General features: G+C 35.6%; 1 protein-coding gene across 2 annotated transcripts; it reads left to right on the top strand.

Moving 5' to 3' along the window:
• Positions 1-733: 733 nt before the first annotated feature.
• LOC128025978 (golgin subfamily A member 7B-like) lies at positions 734-19,096 on the top strand. 2 transcript variants are annotated; one of them, XM_052612626.1, is made up of 5 exons: positions 734-760; positions 10,646-10,771; positions 11,396-11,548; positions 15,513-15,614; positions 18,444-19,096. In XM_052612626.1, the coding sequence occupies exons 1-5, from the start codon at positions 749-751 to the stop codon at positions 18,519-18,521; spliced, it is 471 nt and encodes a 156-aa protein (XP_052468586.1). In that variant the 5' UTR covers positions 734-748; the 3' UTR covers positions 18,522-19,096. The 2 variants fall into 2 exon arrangements, with proteins under 2 accessions (XP_052468586.1, XP_052468585.1); XM_052612625.1 differs by lacking the exon at positions 734-760 and adding an exon at positions 9,707-9,720 and having other exon boundaries at positions 10,675-10,771.
• The last annotated feature ends 635 nt before the right edge of the window (positions 19,097-19,731 follow it).

Below are 19,731 nucleotides of genomic sequence, written 5' to 3'. Positions count from 1 at the left end.
TAACATAGACATTCAATCTTCAGTGTCAAGCAATGCAATTTTACGTTATCAGAACTTTGGCTAATGCTCTGGCAAGATTCTCTCAATGTTATGAACATTAGAATAGAACATTTACTCAGTCTCTTAAATAACATTTCCAACATGTAAGTATAAAAATGCTATTTATATTTCATTCATGGAACCATTTTGACTGGAATTTTTTTTTTTTTTTTACTCGTTTCAATTAAAATGTAAAACGTTCTCATAATATTTGCAAAATTATTAAATGGAACGTTCCCTTAATGTTTTCCCTAACATTTGCATAACCAAGAAAAAAACATTAAAAAATTAAGAACTTACGTTTTAATTCTAAAACAAACTTTTTGTTAGTTGGGTTCTGTAAACTTTAACATTAATGTATATATCTTGCACCTATATTGTAAAAGTTTAGCTCCATTTAATAATGATATTAATATAAGTATTTAAATTATTATGAATAATTATTTTTATTTTTACAGCCTTTTTTATTGATGAAGCACTTTTTACTCCAGTTTATGTAGTAATATACTCCTCTGGTGATCCTGCTCCCCCTCTCTCTCAGACATAAAGTGAAGCACAGCTGTACTTTCTGTACCAGTCACTCCTCCATCAGTGGGACGCCGCTCCACCCTCTCCAGCGCGTTCATCTCTCCATCCGTTACTGTCCCACGAGTGGAGAGAATTTCAGCACCGGGACAGATCCACCAAACATTCCCCACCGTCAAGCATCATGGCGACAGAGGTAAGAATCATTAACGCATTCACTTGAGCTTCGTGCGAGATAAACAGACAGCGGAGAGCGGGTTCGTTTCATTCGCGTGCTTTGGATGAAGTTATTTTGACACCTGCTGTTGGGCTGAATCATGATGTCACGACCTTTAGATAAGACCCGTTTAAAGAAGCCAACTAAGAAATGGAGACGCTGTTTCCTATAAAGAGTGATTTCGTCGACATGATACGAAGTTTTCCATTGGAATCAGCCAAAAGTGAATATTGTCGTCAAAGCAGAGGATCTGCCGAAGAAAGTGTGAATGATACAGACAGACTGGCGAATTATTCAGCACCCTGGACAGAGACACAAATACAGTGAATAAAAAAACAAAACAAAAAACTTTTCTGGAATAATTGATTCTGATTGGTCAGTTGATCTGGGTAACATATGTCTGCTGTGCTCCTCTCTCTCCAAGCAAGCAAGAAAAAAATATATAATATTATATTTAGAAATATAGCTCAAATAAATAATTTGTGTCAATTTATTTGTTCAAAAGATGGACAAGCACTGGTGTGTTGATCAGTTTATTTTGCAGACTATAATGCAAAATAAAATATGTCAGTGTCTTTCCTTAACTAATAGTGATTGACTCTGAATTCTGATTGGTTAAGCACTTTTGCTGTCAAAACAATAATAATAATAATAATAAAAAAATTTTGAATACTTCTATGTGGAAAAAGAGTAGTATGTTTGAATTCATGAAGTGGTACTCACTGCAGAGTTATTCATGACTACCAGCTCCACCTCTCCGGATGTCTAATGGGGAGGAGGGATAGAGTTTTGGGTAGGGAAATGGTGTGGTTGGATATTCTAACGCCACTCATTAGGCACAAATTACATTCGCTCCTCCTCGCTGGACGTCTAGCAAGGGGAAGCTGGACATAAGCTCCACCCATTTGCTCTGCAGTGAGCAGCCTCCCAAAATCATAGTATTCGACCTAGTACTTCTGGAAGGAGTCTGATGTTTGATAGACACTTTAACAATGCCACGAGATTTATGGATGGCAGTGAAGCGAAGAAACCAACACTGGTTGAACACGTAACCGGAACCACATTGAGGATGTAGTACATCTACATTTCGTTCACACTTACAAAATTCGTACTATATACAACATACATTTGTAATGGTCACAAAGTAAGTTCAAATTCAAATTTAGTACCCACTCAGACAGTGTGCGATTTCAGGATGCACAACAATCTAAATTTGAAATGAACATAACGAATATGACAACATGCCAATTAATTAATTAATTTATTGTTATGTCTAACACATCTAAAGTTAACAATTTTCTTTAATCAGTTTATCAACTGAAGTTCAGAACTCAGATGCATAGAATATAATAGAATTATGTATAATATAATGTTTCACACGTGGTAACAGAGTTTTAATATCTTTACAATATCTTTACAACACTTAATGAAGGATCTCCATCTACACCGTGTAGATGAGAAGAATTTAGTTGCAATGGCTCTTTTTTTTCTTCTTTTTTTTTTTAATGGTCATAGTCTTTATATCATGTGTTATCATAGCTGTTAGTAAATTAATATAAAATAAATCATGATGCAATATTTTGTTGGCTTTTATCACTATTTATTTACATATTAGCCTAAAAAAATTACTTTGTTACTTCTATTGTTAGTACCCTTAAAACAATGCACTGGCAAGTATGTGCAATACTCTAGAGTATTGCACATACTTGCCAGGAGTTTTTATTTTATTTTTATTTTTTATCATAGTTGACATCATATGCATCATTGCATCATTCATTATTAAACCGAGAATGCAAACATGGATGGGCATTTTTAAAATGCACAAGCATCCACATCTTTTATCTTATCGTATATCTTCCAAACACCATTTCATTTTCTCTGTTTAAAAATAATATTTGCCTGGCTGTTCTTTATCCTAAATTCACAATAATGTTTATATTTAAGTGAATAGATGGCATGCACTTTCTGTTTACTTAGCCATCTTGTTTAGAGGTTTATTGAAAAGGCAGGCAAGATAAAATCCTCTAGTGAGAATACATTATGAGATTCTACTGTTTGTAATGTATTCAGGGAAACAATTGTATCCCTCTGCAACCTAGATTTTACTTTGACTAGGATATTGAAACTAATTGTTAACTCTCACCTAGACAACATTTGATGAAAAGAAGTGTTTTCATGCACTTGCTTTGGGCATCTTGTGGTCTTGTAGTCCTTCATCCAGCTCGTTTTCATTAAAACATATTCTAATGAGTCGCTCAGAGTGTCTTTCCTTTGCTTCAATGGTCAGTTTAGCATTCGTTGACATAAACTCTGAGACTTCTTTAGATGGCTCTCTAGTTTCTTCTTTGACATGCACCTCAAAGTAAAGTTAATCCTTAAAATAACTACTGCTGAAAATACCAGGTTGCTTTATGTTCTGGGGCTACTGTGACAACTGATATGTCATGTGTTTCTGTTTTTAGACAGTCTTTGGAGTATTGCATGCTATTTATCTGTCTAGATGAGACTCCATAGTCAACAGTGTTTTTAACCTTGTGCAGTAGCACATAGCATGGCTATTAAAGACACCCACACTGATTTGTTGTGTTTTAAGGGCCTAATAACTGCTCTCAAACACACAAGTTGGGTTTCCATGTTTTATGGGGACATTCCATTAGTGTAATAAGTATTATACTGTACAGACTGTATTTTATATCCCCTTATCCCACAAAACGTTCTGCTTAAAAAAAAAAAAAAAAAAAAAAAACTTAATTCTGTATTATTTAATAACTTGTTGTCTTCATGGGGACCACACATGTCCACACAATTACTGTTCCAGATTATAGAAGTTTGGGTCGGAAAACTTAATTTTGAACAGTGTACTTAAAAAAAAAGGATTTATGAAAGGTTTTGCTTGTGTGCTTGTGTACTCATGCTGTCTTTCTTTAAAAGTTTATGGCACTTGGTTTGATATTTTGCTATTTAATGCAGTAAGATTTACATGTTTTTAAATGTAGTTAATCGTCCAAATACTTTTGTGTACTTTATGGTTAATATAAATTCAAAACAACTACTGTGAGTCCTGTTCTATTATTATTATTATTATTTGCATTATGATTTTTTTCCATCACACTCAATTAGCCATGACTATCAGTAGCCTATGTAAATCTTTATTTTTATTTATTTATTTACAATGTACTTACTTACTTAAAAGGTTAGTTCACCTAAAAATCTAAATTATGTCATCAATAACTCACCCTCACGTCGTTGCAAACCCGTGAGACCTCCGTTTATCTTCGGAACACAGTTTAAGATATTTTAGATTAAGTCCAATAACTCTCAGTCCCTTCATTGAAACTGTGTGTATGGTATACTGTCCATGTCCAGAAAGGGTAAGAAAAACATCATCAAAGTAGTCCATGTGACATCAGAGGGTCAGTTAGAATTTTTTGAAGCATCAAAAATACATTTTGGTCCAAAAATAGCAAAAACTACGACTTTATTCATCATTGTCTTCTCTTCCGTGTCTGTTGTTAGAGAGAGTTCAAAACACCAGTTCACTAAATCGAACTAAATCGTTTTAAACGGTCCGCATCTCCAATACGCATTAATCCACAAATAACTTAAGCTATTAACTTTTTTAATGTGGCTGACACTCCCTTTGAGTTAAAACAAACCAATATCCCGGTTTAATTCATTTACTCAAACAGCACACTGACTGAACTTTTGTGAAGGGAGAACTGAAGATGAACACCGTGCTGAACAAGATAAAGAACAAAAGATTGACTCGTTCTCAACCCAATATGCTGGGTTAAATAAACAACATCTTGGTTATGTATGGTAACCCTCGTTCCCTGAAGGAGGGAATGGAAACATCATGTCGGTGACGGACAAATTAGGGATATCACTTCGATAGACATTCGAGTGTAAACTAAATGAGCCAATGCACATTGGCATGCAATTATTGCATCTAGCTGCAGCTGATCACTGCTTGAGAATAAGATGGCAGCAGGTTGAATGCATACCAGTTTTTCACTGAGGAGCCGAGCCAGCAGTGGTACAGCAGCCGTGGCGACAGGACGTGATGTCTCCATTCCCTCCTTCAAGGAAGAAGGGTTACCATACGTAACGAGGCGTTCCCTTTCAGTCGGTCACTCTCGACATCACGTCGATGCCCAACAAAAATTGGGATTCCCTACCAAAGCACCATGGATGCTGGCCCTTTCAGTGCCCAGTGTGATCCGCCTGTGCCCCTTTTTAGTGTAGGCCGGTAATTCCATTCACCATTGTCGAAACACTACCCACTCAGTGAGATTAGATTCAACTGGGAAAAGTCACCCCTTCCACTTGGAACAGGGACTGTGGAGAAAATCCATCCTTCCTGAAGGATGTCTTGGGAGTAAATACACATATGAACATCCGTTTAGGTACATATGGAAAATTGGAGATGATTGAAACCCTCTTTGAAAATGGCAGAAGTCTGCCGGGGAAACACAGGCTCTAAGGCTATAACCTGGACTTTACACATATGAGATCAACTTAGGTCTCTCATATGGACCCCCGCCTTCTACCTGTTCTCAAGGATTCAGCAAGTGAAGGCCTGGCACCGGATGCTCCACCACGTCTGGCTGCCAAGGGGATGGAGGAACTCGATAGGTTTTATGATATGGACTCTCTGGAGTGGTTTTAACAAGCCGACACTAACCGGGGCCTCTCAGTGCCATTACCCATTTGAGGTGAGAACACAGGAGGATACCAGCTCCACATGAAGGCTATAGAATCTAGCGAATGTGTTGGGGGTTGCCTAACCCGCAGCTGTACAAATATTTGTCAGCGGGGTGCCACAAACTGGCGCCCAGGAGGATTCAACACTTCTAGTTGAGTGAGCTCGCAATCTTAATGGACAGGGCACACTCTGTGCCTGATAAGCCAGATTGATGGCATCCACAATCTAGGGGCCATCCTCTGCTTAGTGATGGCCTTCCCCTTCTGCCAGCCTCCGTAACAGGCAAAGAGCTGGTCTGAGGTCCTAAAGCTTTGTGTCCAATCTATGTAGTATCTCAGGGCTCAGATGGGAGAGAGCAGCGCTTGCGGGTTCACCACTTGATCCCTGAAGGGAGTAGTGGGAACCTTGGGCACCTGGGTGTCAGCCAGCCCAAACTCAAGGGACAAATCATCAATCGAAAATGCGTGCAAGTCTCCTAGCCTCTTGATGGAGGCCAGTGCAAGCAGGAGCAGAGTTTTCAATGAAAGAAACTTTAGCTTGACTGAATGCAAAGGGTCAAGTTGCCCCTGCTGCAGTGATTTAAGCACTAAAGACAGGTCTCAAGAGGGTATGGAGGGGGGCCTGGAAGGATTTAACCTCCTGGCCCCTCTGGGGAACCTAATGACCAGGTTATGTTTACCCACCGACTTCTCTTCTGTGGGGTCATGGTATGCAACAAATGCAGCAACCTGGACTTTGAGGGTGGAGGCAGACATCCCCATCCCTTGCTGTAAAAAGGAAAGCACAACCCTAATCGGGCATCTCTGGGGGTCTGGACCTGGGTGCCGTAGGGTGACCCTTCTCTGAGTCAGTAGATCCTGCCTCAGAGGAATCCGCCAGGGAGGGGCTGTCGTGAGGGGCACTAGTTCGGGGAACAAGGTCCAAGTGGGCTAATGGCTGCTCAACTGGGTTAGAGGTGCTAAAGGATTGGTGGCCCCAAGGAAGTTGGTTCCTTGAGTGGTTTGCCACCACTGTAATCCTCAAACAACCCTTGCTACTGCTGGAAACAGTCCCAGCCTGGCAGCCACCAGGACGAACACTATATCACGGCAAAGGGCAATGGAGCTCCACCCCCCTGGAGGAAACAGAGCCTGGCTCACAGCGCAGAGATGGTAATCTTCCTGCAATGGGAACATGACTCATCTGTGAATGCCACCTCAGCGTGCTTTTTGCCCATACACGTGAGGCAGCGATCGTGACCATCACCCATCGCCATGTATGTGAGTCTAGATAATGAACCTAAAAAGCTCTATACAGTTTTACAGCAGCTATTTGTGATAAGTTTAGAGACATTGGGCAGCTGTCCTGTGCATCAGTGAGTACTAACATGATATGATTGATAAATAATATATTTAATTTGAATGGTTTTAGTGTCTTTTATGTGTTGCTTAAAACTGAGCCCATAAGCTGGCTAAATTGCATATTGTCTGTGTAATGAGTCCAAAATATTGCTAAACAGCCAACGCTACAGGGCAGAATTATATATTATTTCTCTCTCAGTTGATTTAACTCTGTCACTTATAACATGTGGGTCTATAAACCACCATTAAACTGAGGAAGTCTATCTTTTGCTTCCTCTACAGTGTCTCTCAAGAGTTTGAGAGCACATCAGACTTTCTGTAAATGTTCTGCCTTTGTCACATCTGTTTAAAATAATCTTCCCCATTCACAAAGGAAGGAAGAGGAAATGCCCGAGAGCCTATGAAGTTTTGAAGGTATATCTATCTTCCTGATATGCCTCTGCAGATCTGCTCATTTACTAATGAAATACTGCTCAATATTGGCAACATCTAGAATCAACTTATGACCCCTTAGATGTCAATTAAAATTCATAACATTTTCCACAACTGATGAATATTAATTGGCCTTGGCCATCTCACTGCTGAGAGTTGTGAAGGCCAATAATGCTAATTGTCTCACTTTAGGAATGTCACCATATGCTCATGTACCTTTCAGACTTATTCGCCAATTTGGCAGGTCCGGATTTACAGAAATCGGATGGTTACTCTTTTTATAGGCATAACCTAAGCCCACTAACCACCTACAGTCCATTTACTGATGTTCTGATGCAAATTGGACATAGAAATGGCAAGAGTTGGCAGAAATTGCCACTTCCAATCTGGCTGTCTGTTAAAACTTTCTTGTTGTACACTGAAAAAAAAAGAGATTTAGACAGTTTTTACTCAGAAATTTATAGTAACTTTTACAATTTATTGCAAAAAAAAAAAAAAAACACAAAAAGAATAGTAACACATTGAATTAATCATGAAATTATGAATGACTGTCTGTTAAGACTTTATTGTTGTACACTTAAAAAAATGATGCAGAAACAGCAAGACAAAACACTATTGTATTATTATTATTATTATTATTATTATTATTATTATTATTATTATTATTATTATTATTTATTTATTTATTTATTTATTTATTTATTTATTTATTTATTTCAATGCATTTTTAGAATACAAACATTTATAAAAAAGTATTTTTATAAAGTAAAACATGTATTTCATAATATTGTTTCCTTTGGCACCCATTCACTACAGAGTATCCATAGGTGAGCAGATGATTTAATGCTAAACTTCTTAAAATCTGTTCCTGTGAAGAAACAAACTAAATCTTGGATGGCCTGGGGATGAGCCAGTATTCAGCAAATTTCCATTTTTGGTTGGACTGTTCATTTAAATTACCTACAGAATAATGAAAATCATACAGGTTTGGAACAGGATGTGAGTAAATAATGACAGAATTTTCATTTTGGGGTGACTCTAAATGGCACCAAATCAAAGTTATATTTGACTAGTCTCTTTTCATGTCGGTCAGAAAAGTTCTTGGGCCACATAAGCTTCAAACTGTACAATACTTTGTTGACAGTCTAAAGTCTGACTTTGAGACTTTTCTTCTTGTAACAGTTTAGATGACCTCCCAAGTGTGAATAATTTATCATATCTGGAAGTAATCCAACTGTGGATAGTCATGTGGCCAGATAAGCCACTTGCTTGTGGATATGTTAACAGCTGCTGTGGGATTTGAGACAGCAGAACATCTATTATGAGCATCCTCAACCTGAGTTGGACTTTCTCTGAGCGATGCCTCAGTGGAGGAGTGCAGGGATAATTAGGCTTGTCTCATTTGGTGTGAACTAAAAGGCTTTGTGTGTCATGGCAACAGTGAAGACTAATAATAATTCACGTCCATCCTTAAGAAACTTTGTTTGCTAATTCTGACTTTCTTTGTATTTGTTCCGAAGTTGTAATTACAACATATAGTTGAATGTATTACTATAGTCATGAAATCTTGCTCAGTTTTGGCTCCTTTAGTTGTGCTTCATTTAATGATCAACTTCTGTATCATATGTTTCTCTTAAAACACTATAACACCTGAAAATTGCTAAAATTAAAATGCAAAATATTAAAATGTCAAACTAAATCAAAATGTTAATTGAAACTATAAATGCTTGAAACTTATACTATATTATAATAAAACATAATTAAAACTTTTAACACTCTTAATGACCAATATACATTACTTTTCCAGTCATTAGAGATTATGGGATAAAACATTTTCAATTGATTTTATCTCATAAATAGCTATTTCTACATGATAAAATATTTTTGAGATTGACATGGATGTAGACTTAACAAAATGTGTACACATTATAGAAATGTCCATGATTTCAATTTTTTTAATTTGTTTCTATGACTTTTCTAGCTCTTGAAAACACTTTTAAAATTGCCTATATCCAGGTTTTCCAAGATCCTATTGTTTGAATAAACACATATGATATGATATCTGATGTTAGTTCACTTTGTGATTTTTAGTTTAGTTTTAGTTTATTTAAAAATAATGATTAAATCATTTTAAAGTCATTTTAAGACATCCATTGGGCCTGGCCCCCTGGGCTGAAAATCACTCATTGGAAGATAACACATTATTAAACAAACAACTCTCCATTCCTTTCTAGGAGAAACAATAGTGGTATTAAAATATTTTAGGTGTTGTTGTTGTTGTTTCGTCATCTACAGCCCTTATTTCACACCTTTAAAGAACCATTAAATCTTTTTCATTCTTTCTGTATGTTTCAGCACTGGCCTTACAGGGTAACTTTACGATATTAGCAATAGAGAGGATTAAAAATATAATTATTTTTGGCATCAAAGCTTTCAGAAAGTACATTAATGAGACCGCAACTGTGACACCAATTAATTTTTGCTGATAATGAAGCTGTGAGCATTGTCTTATATCTTGATCTGTTATAATATGGCTTTGTTCACAAGGTAGAAACAAGGTCTTGAAATGAAAGAAACCGAAGCATTGCTTACAGTGTGTTAGGTAATATACTCAGACAGAAAGCTGAAATCTGTTCTTAATTCATGTAGTTATTATTATTTGAAAATAACATTTATAAAACACATTTTTGCCAGCAGGCATTGTAAACAGACTGAGTACTGGAATATGTCTGTCTGACTGTATTGTCAATTGGAGAATCAGGAGAAATGGGACACAGCAAATGGTCATTAGAGCAGGATTTGCGTCTTGGATCTATCGGGTTTCATTCCCTCTCTCTCTTGGCTCTCTAAATCTATTTCATGATGTTTCCAGAGCTGGTGAAGATGGGTTTTACACATTAAGTCCTAAAACAACTCATTGAGTGTTTCTTTTCCTTCTTTTGATTGATGCTCAGTCTTTTTTTCTGGCCTGGATTTTATAAACAAGCATACATATTCCTTCATATTTTAAAATATTATTGCTTCAGAGGCCCATGTCCATTTTTCATTTTGATAGACTCTTGATGTAGGCCCAGTCTCTATCATCAGGTTTTCTGTGTGTATTGGAAGAGATAGAAACCGTAAATCATTAAATTAATAGACACAATGTCATACTGTCAGGACCCTCTCAATTTTAAGTGTCAAATCACAAATTCTTATCCACGTGTACAATGATTTAACTGTGCAAGTAATGATTTACATGAAAAATGTTTAAAATTATGTACATACAAGGCGCTAGTCATATCAATAGCCTAGTGACTGGGCCATTTGTCATTTTAACTTTCAGAAAGGTGCTCATGAGCGCCCCCCTTTTAAAACACTCCTGATGTTTTTTGTGTCTCTTTGTAGTTTCACAACCTTCAGGAGCTGCGTCACAGTGCATCTCTGGCCACCAAGGTCTTCATTCAGAGGGACTACAGAGACAGCACCATCTGTAAATTCCAGACCAAGTTCCCCACAGAGCTGTACAGCAGGGTGAGATTCAGATGGAGTTTAGGGGACACATCTGATGTATTACTGCCATTTATGTGGTCGCACAGTCATCCCGTGTGGCATTGCTTTAAAAATTGCTAAAAAATGAACTCACCCTCAGTCCATCCAAGATGTAGATACGTTTGTTTCTTCTTTGGAACAGATTTGAAGAAATTTAGCATTACAGTACATCCCTTGTTCACAAAGAGACCTTCTCTAGGAAATGGGTGCCATCAGAATGCGAGTTCAAACATATGATAAAAAACATCACAATAATCCACAGGTAATCCACATCAATCCAGTCAATCCATCAATTAACATTTTTGTTATCAAAACACATAAATCCATCAATTAACATTTTTGTTATCAAAAACTGTGTGTTTGTGAGAAAAAAGAATTGTCCTGATTCAGACCAGACGTCTTTTTCATTGTAAAAAAAGCAGTATTATGGATCAAGGACATCTTAATGATGGATCGCAAAACATGCAGCTTTTTGCTATCACGAGACGACGTTAATTGATGGACTTGTTTGTGGATTAATGTGACATTTTCTCTCATTCTGATGGTACCCATTCACTACAGTGGATCAAGCAAGCTGGCTGAGTTTAAACTGACTGCTGTGCGCAGATCGAGAAGAGCCTGTTTGAAGAAACATTGAAGACGCTCAACTGCTATTATGCAGAAGCTGAAAAGATTGGAGGTCAGTCCTACCTGGAAGGCTGCCTGGCTTGTGCTACAGCCTACATCATCTTCCTGTGCATGGAGACACGGTATGAAAAGGTATCAAGATTAAGTCTTCTCGTGATTCTTTTACAATACACTCAGCATTTATGAAGAAGCCGGTCCCGAGATGTAAGATTGAGAACAGCTCCAAACCATGAGCGCCTTTGAAGATCAAAGACAAGCATTCAGGCCTGGTCACCCAATGATTCACACAGAACCAAAACATTAGAAAGTTTTGAAAAAAGAAAACATTTTGATCTGCCGGCCCATTTGTATCTGACCACACACGTTTGCACGGCAGATGTGAATCACTCTCTGTGGATTGCATGCAAACAAAATTGAGATGAGGTTTGATATGTGTAGATACGCCCTACTTAGACAATAGTTCTCTTGTGCTAAGCACCTGTCCACCAGTGGGTATATCTGACCAAATCATAACATGGCATTCAGTGCTACGATATACTTCCAAAGGCCAGCAGATTACTCCGCACAGGGGTGCTTCACCTGCACTGAGATAGAGTGGACATAAAGTTGAAAGTCTTTCTTGTACTAAATTCATCTTCATGCTTTAACATGTTTGAAAGGTGATATCATTCATGCATTGTGGAACTCCGAGGTCACATCAGGCGTTATTTGTAAACTCTAGACAGGAAAAATGCCTGCTTTACTGGTGAACTCTGATAAACTGCTCCCACCCATGATGAGTTTGCTGCTCCAGCTGACAGGAGGCCACACATGAGTGGACACAGATGAGTTCTCTCATGCTCTAGGCTAGCATGATAAGCATCTTCCTCATCAAAGACGAGTGATTGCACACACAAGTCAGGGCAGTGGATGCAAAGATTTAGAGCGTGCTGCACTGTGTCATGTCAAACCTCAAGACTGTAAATCACAAAATGACCTTTCGTTCTTTCGAGCAGCACTGCAAGGTACACGCATTGGAAATTTTCATGTGTAAACTTTGAGACGTATAAACATAATATATTATATGTCAGTTTATTTATTTATTTATTTAATTTAACTTCAGATTTATGCTATAAAATTCGTTTGTTGGACGATTTCTGCCTTCAGGTGGAAAACAAACACCTTTAAAATGAAATCAAATTACCACTATAACCAGTAGATGACAAGAGAACAGAACACACATGCAAAATGATGCGTGCAGCTGCAGTGCGCAATTGTGCAGACCAATTTTTCATACCATGTGCACGCGACATGTGTGTGTGTGTGTGTGTGTGTGTATATATATATATATATATATATATATATATATATATATATATATATATATATATATATATATATATATATATATATATATATATATATATATATATATATATATATATATATATATATATACTTTTTTTTTTTTTTTTTTTTTTTTTTTTTTTTTTTTTTTCATTCCATATATTCTGACATTCATTCCATGTATTCCAAAGTGTTCCTGTGGCTCAGTGGTAGAGCATTGCTATAGCAGCACAGAAGGTTGTTGGTTTGATTCCCAGGGAACACATGTTAGGTAAAAAAAATTAGTCTGAATGCACTGTAAGTTGTTTGGATAAAAGTGTCTGCTAAAAACAAAAATGTATAATTTGCATTCAGTTTCATTCTTTCATCCAAATCAGGTTTTTATTCCATATATTCAAGTTCCTTTCCACATCATATAACAGCATGCTGTTCAGGAAATAATTGTAGATTCACACTGAAGGCATCAAAACTTTGAATTAACACATGTGGAATTATATATGGAATTATATAACAAAAAAGTCTGCGGTCCAGCTCATATAAACCATCTCGACTGGGTTCAGGTCCGGTGACTGTGGAGGCCAGGTCATCTGGCGCAGCACCCCATCACTCTCCTTCTTGGTCAAATAGTCCTTGATGCCTTCAGTATGACTCTACAATTTTCATAGTCATGAAAATAAAGAAAACTCTTTGAATGAGAAGGTGTCCAAAACTTGTGTCCAAACTTTTCGTCTGTACTGTATATATAATAGATATATTTACTGTAGATACATATATTAATATAGATATACTTATAATATTATATTTATAGATACTATAGAATACTTTCATTATTATTATTATTATAAAATGTGAGCAGTCATTATTTCAAAAATATGTGCAAAAATTACAAGACGATTTTTTATTTGCTTTGCTTCCAACGATATATTTGGCATTCATTTTCCAAACATTCAAAATACATAAAGACTAAGCATGCCATCTGCAGTGCTTTATGGGACTAGAGAGTTACTATTAAGATGGTTTGGATTCATAAATTATTGCTTTACAACTTAACAGCTCATTGTACATCTTTATTTAAAGATTATAACTAAAAATACATTTCTCAGTAGAGAAATTGAGGGGAGAATTTAACTTTTCTGGAATCTGACTGACAATAAAACACTGTAAGACCCAGAATAACAGCTAGTACCAGCTCAGGTCCAAAAATCTAAGTTTACTTAAAATCTAATTTAAATCTTTATATTAACAGGAAGTTATAGGATTAAATTTCCTTTTTTTAAGTTATGATGTTATATATAGCTACACCAATGTCAAGTCATAGGTTTAAAGCAAATGCATAAACCAATACAGTGTATGCAATGTAGGTTGCTTTGCATAAAATAGTCTGCTAAATGAATCAATGTAAATGTAACTTCGTGCAGCTTAAGTGCTTCTGTCATTAAAGCTCAAGGTCGACATACCAAACAGTAAGATATTCATATTATTTTTTCAGTTCAACTTTCCACTTAATACATTATGTTGTTATATAAGTTGTAATGAAAAGGATTTCCACTGGTGGTCTTAGACTTTTGGACCTCACTGCATATTTGCATGGAATTTTTTCATGATAAATTAATGTAAGTTTTTGGATAAAAGTGTAACTGTACAATTTGTTCTGGAAAAACATATTTCATTTTGGGTAGCGCCAAGTAGCATATTAACAGCATGTGTTAGATTTACTCCTGTGAGTCATTGCTCATCCTGAAGTTTGTTCATGGCAACTGAATTCAGAATAGACAAATGTTTTTCCTTAATACAAACATCTTGTCCATTTTCACGGCCATTCTTTTCTTTTCTTTTTTTTTTTTTTTTTTTGAGTGGAAGGCTTAAGCGTAGCAAAGTGATGCACAGTTTCACCCCACTGGGGTAGAGAAACACAGAGAGCCTTTGCAATGCTCACTTGAAAAGTCAAATAAACTTGAGTAATCTAAATAAACTACTGTTATACAGCTTTGATGTTTTCACAAATGGCTTTGACAGTATACAATATAATGAGCATTTATTTAGCTTTATAATGCTTTAGACTTTTAGTTTTTCTACTGTTTTTCTATTAGCTATTTGTAATTATATATATATATATATATATATATATATATATATATATATATATATATATATATATATATATATATATATATATATATATATATATATATATATATATATATATATATATATACTTAATTTGAATTGTATAATCATTTACATACATTTTTAATAAACTGTTAAAACTTACCATCATTTAATGGTAAAAGACTAAAAATGCTACAGTAAAAACTGCTTTATAGTAAGTTCCCTTACGGTTAAAACCTGTAGTAAAGTCATTTGCTATATTAATATTATTTTATTTATGAAATACAGTAAATTTTTAGTACAATTATGCAGTACAGTTAGCTCAGTACAATTGCAAAAGAACTTTTTTTTTTTTTTTAAGAATATTTATTGATGTAAGGACAAACATAATTTTATCCATTGTAACTGATTAAATTGAGAATATTGGGTGTTAAGTGCCAGAATGGAGGCAGGTGATTGTAGGGGAGCAGTTGAAAAGTAATGAGGGGTTGATGTCAGCCAGCAAAGAAAGTTGATATATGCACAGTAAGACCAAAAAAAAAAAAAAGAAAAAAAGTGCATTAATAAAGCAAATGAATTCTACCTTTAAAGGACCAATATAGGGTATTTACAATAACCTTTTTCTTTCTTCTCACTCTGTCTCTTCTCTGACCCACCACAGATACTGAAAAAGATCAGCATGTATATTCAGGAGCAGAATGAGAAGATCTATGTACCCAGAGGTTTGCTCCTCACAGATCCCATCGAGAGAGGCATGAGAGTAGTATCCTTCACAGACAGTCAGGATGTTTTTTTTTTTTTTTAAGTGTTTGCACAACCTTGAAAGAGCAAAGCATGATCTGTGGTTCAGTGGTAGAGGATTGTGTTAGCAGTGCAGGAGGTTTTGGGTTAGATTCCCAGGAAACATACATACTGGTAAAAAAAAAAAAAAAAATGTTATGCACTGTAAGTCGCTTTGGATAAAAGCGTCTGCTAAATGCGTAAATATAATGTAATGATCTGTGAACTGATGACTTACTGTACACTATTTGTTTACTGAAAAGACATTGCTCTTTTAGCTTTAGTTTCTTTATTCTTTTTAGTTTCCTTCTGATATTCAAAAAAAAAAAAGAAATCCTAATTTTAACGAGACCATTCAACACAATTGTTGTTGTGTGTCTTCTGATCTCTCCAAAATGGGTAGTAACACTTTCATAAGAGTCACATAATGTACAAAGAATATCATGTCACCTTTAGCAGTTCAGCTGAGGTGACACTTTGATATGTTAATAAAAAGGAAAATCAGCCTTTTTTTTTTTGTAGGCACTTCTTTCCATTTTCCAGCGCTGTGGTTGTAGCTAGGAAACTGTGAGACCAAAATGTATCTAAGGCCAGACCTGATTGGAAACACTTTCTCTGTGTGATTAAAGAATATCTAAAAAAAAAAAAAAAAAAAAAAAAAAAAAAAATGAATATCCGTCAGTGGGATTTTTAATATAGAAGACAAGAAAATATCAAAAAGATAACAATCTAGTTTTGTCACATCACCTTACACTGCTTGCTTTCAGTGCACATTTAACCCAAATTGTGTCATTATTGAAAGTTATCCTGTTTAAACATTATTTAAAATTCCAAGTTTGTAACCATAATTCCAACACATTATAACCAACTTACAGTTCATTGGCTTCTGTCGGATCAGTGTGTAAAGCCTGTATTTGTTGAAGCAGTTTGAAAATGCTTCTCACATTATAAATTCAAAAGGCAATTGTTGTCATTTGTTGGGTCAGTGTATACTAGACTAATTGTTTTTAAGCACCTCACCTAATGAGATTCGGCTACATTGTTCCTGTCAAATCTGTTGATGCCTGAATGAATGCTTCACTTATCAGGCTCATGCACTGCAAGTACAGTACCCCAATAGTCTGTTAGTTGCCATGGCAACCCATTTCCTTTTGGATTATTATTTTGGCTCCCTTTTTCCCAATATATATTACATTGGCATGCATAATGAAATTGAAGTATCTTTCAAGGTACTAGTGTGTGTTCCCTTTCTCTCATTGTCTATTATATATCCACAGTCTTCAGGTATGACAGTACATGCACTTCCAAAAGATCCTTCGGGAACATATTATTCTTTGGATCCCATAATTGTGGGTGATTCCTTTTGGGAAATCTATCCAGTGAACCATCAAGCTATTTGGCAATATCATTCCTCCCTCTTCCCACTGACTGCAGGCCCGGCTGGCTTTGTCACCTTAGGAGCAATGGGCAAACAATAGCTTCCATTCAGTTCCTACCACACTGACCACCAGTAACTCAACACAGAGCTTTGGTGTAGCTCATAGGAAAGACATTTTCAACTTAAATTAAATGAATCAGTTGATTGTTTAAATTCCATTATTGCTATGCTACCACATTTGCAAAATATTGCATATTCTCAACATCTGATTAGGTCTAAGTTTCTTATTAGGAGGGAATGCGTTTAACATCTGTCCAACTCTCATCTAGTAATTTTTTAGGGTCCAAATTTGGGTTATGTGGCTTTTAGGGCATGTCTATCAACCTAAAGGCCATCTAAATGTACTTTACAAAACAAACATTTATTGTAATTACACCACCGTTAAAATGTTTGGGGTCAGTATTTTTTATTTTTTTAATGTCTTTGAAAGAACCCTTTTGTGCTCACCAATGCTGCATTTATCTGTACAGTTAAAACTGTTATATTAATACAATTTAAAATAGCTGTTTTCTGTTTGAATACGTTTTAAAATGTAATTTATTTCAGTGATGGCAAAGCTGAATTTTGAGCAAAATTACTCCAATCTTCAGTGTCACAATATTCTTCAGAAATTATTCTATTCTGATTTGGTGTTCAACAAACTTTTATTATTATTATTATTATTATTATTATTATTATTATTATTATTATTACTTTTGTGGAAACATTTTTTTTTTCTTTGATAGATAGGTCAAAAGAACAGCATTTAATTGAATTAGAAATCTTTTTTTTTTTTTTTTTTTTTTTTTTTTTTTTACGGTCACACTTGAACAATTATCAATTGAATTTATACTTGCTAAATAAAAGTATTTACTTCTTTATTTAAATAAAAATAATAATAACTCTGACCTTAAATTTTTACGTTTTCAATCTCTTCTAGGATAAATGACCAACAGTATTGATGAATATTGATCTTGAACTCAAGGGTGTATATTCTTATTTAATAACATTTGTAAATTATATAATCATGCAATAAAATAAAGTGATATAATAATTCTAAATTGTATATACAAATTTTGATTAATACGAGTTAAATAAAATATGAAGATTTCATGAATCAAACAGAAACTTCAAAATTAGGAAAAGTAAATTTGATAGTTCGATTGCATGAACTAATAAAATGTGTAACTTGAATGCAATGTAAACCTCAAATTGGCTGATGAACCCATTGATATATTCACCTAAATATCCTTATTAAAAATGAAGTATGACATCACAAGAAAGAATACTCACTGAACAATTGCAATGGGTCTTTAATGCAGTATAAACATTTTTCATACTAGCACTGTTATATTTCAACATCGCAGCATTTAACCCTTGACTGTGGCTGTCCAGATCGAAATCTCCATCTTTGAAGACAGTGGCTCCACCAGCTCCTGTGGAAGTTCTCCATACAGTAGCACAGCTCAATGACTGGAGGAGCAGCACCAGGGGTACGGGTACAGGGGGGCCAGTACGCTCCCCAAAATCCGAATGTTGAAACATGAGAGCACCAGATTTTAAAAAGAGACAGAGAGAGATGAAGTACAGGTACTGCTCACTCGCTCACTCAAATCAATAAGCGCAAAGCTAGGAGCTTTAGCTCACAAACAGACCTCCCCTTCCCTACCTCATTTAATTCAGCCTCCTCTGCATTTCCATTAGTGACAGACACATGTTGATCAGCCCTCAATAGTGAAATGAAGAGGGCTAGCAGACAGGTACAATGGTCGGAGTGCTTCCTACAGATTTCTAACTTTTCTGTGTTAGCTCTAGAAAATCCAGATTAAGATGGTTTTGAAACATGATAGCTGGTTTCTAGCTAGCCTAAGCCAAGTCCAGTGTTATTTTAGGATCATTGAGATACTATAATAGTTTTTGTTAAAAGTTCAGTATATAATATAAAAAGCTATCAAGTGATATTCAAATTAAAATATTGGTGGGAGTTATTTCTCCCGCCCCTCCTCTAGAATATGCTCACAACGGTTGCCAGATTGAGGACACACAACATGAATGACTGCAATCGACAACAGAAGGTGACGAGCCATACACTTTTAATATACCTCTGATCATAGAGCTTTTTAGATGGATGCAGAGGCTTTTTAGGTTTGAAATTGAAATTTTATTGTTGAGGATAACCCCTTGAGATGAAGCATCTCGTTTTCAAGGGGGTCCTCGAGACAACATAGAAATAATACAGCACATATACATTCATACACACAAAAGCTCTCCCTCATCCCACCTCATCCGCCCCTCATACATATAAATATGGAATGACAGTACAAGGATAGGACATATGTATCTTAAATATGTATACATTCGCACACCTAAACCCATAATCACATTTAAAGAAATAATAAAAAAAAAAAAAAAAAAAAAAAAAAAAAAAAAAAAAAAAACGTCAAAAATGAGGAAAACATTTACAGCAACAATTTGCTTGCAGGTAAACAAAAAGAGATGTTTTGAAGGAACACAGGGAAGTAATTGATCTTAGAGACCCTGGCAGACTATTCCATTCTGAAGGGGCTTTAAATTTAAATGCACGTCTACCACTCTCCTTGAGAATATTGGGCACAGTAAAGAAGAAATATTCAGTATGTCTTAATCTATAGCTGGGTCTATAGGGAATTAAGTATTCCTTTAG

This window comes from Carassius gibelio, chromosome A13 (genome assembly GCF_023724105.1).
Source record: "Carassius gibelio isolate Cgi1373 ecotype wild population from Czech Republic chromosome A13, carGib1.2-hapl.c, whole genome shotgun sequence".
In the NCBI taxonomy this organism is placed as follows: domain Eukaryota; kingdom Metazoa; phylum Chordata; class Actinopteri; order Cypriniformes; family Cyprinidae; genus Carassius; species Carassius gibelio.
Note: the sequence above shows the minus strand (reverse complement) of the source record. Positions and strands in the feature narration are given on the sequence as shown.

What these genes read in the sequence shown, in the direction of transcription:
- LOC128025978 (XM_052612626.1), top strand. An exon ending in CCACAGAGCTGTACAGCAGG is followed by an intron (nt 10,772 to 11,395) that starts GTGAGATTCAGA and finishes TGCTGTGCGCAG; the next exon opens with ATCGAGAAGAGCCTGTTTGA. An exon ending in TCGAGAGAGGCATGAGAGTA is followed by an intron (nt 15,615 to 18,443) that starts GTATCCTTCACA and finishes GTGGCTGTCCAG; the next exon opens with ATCGAAATCTCCATCTTTGA.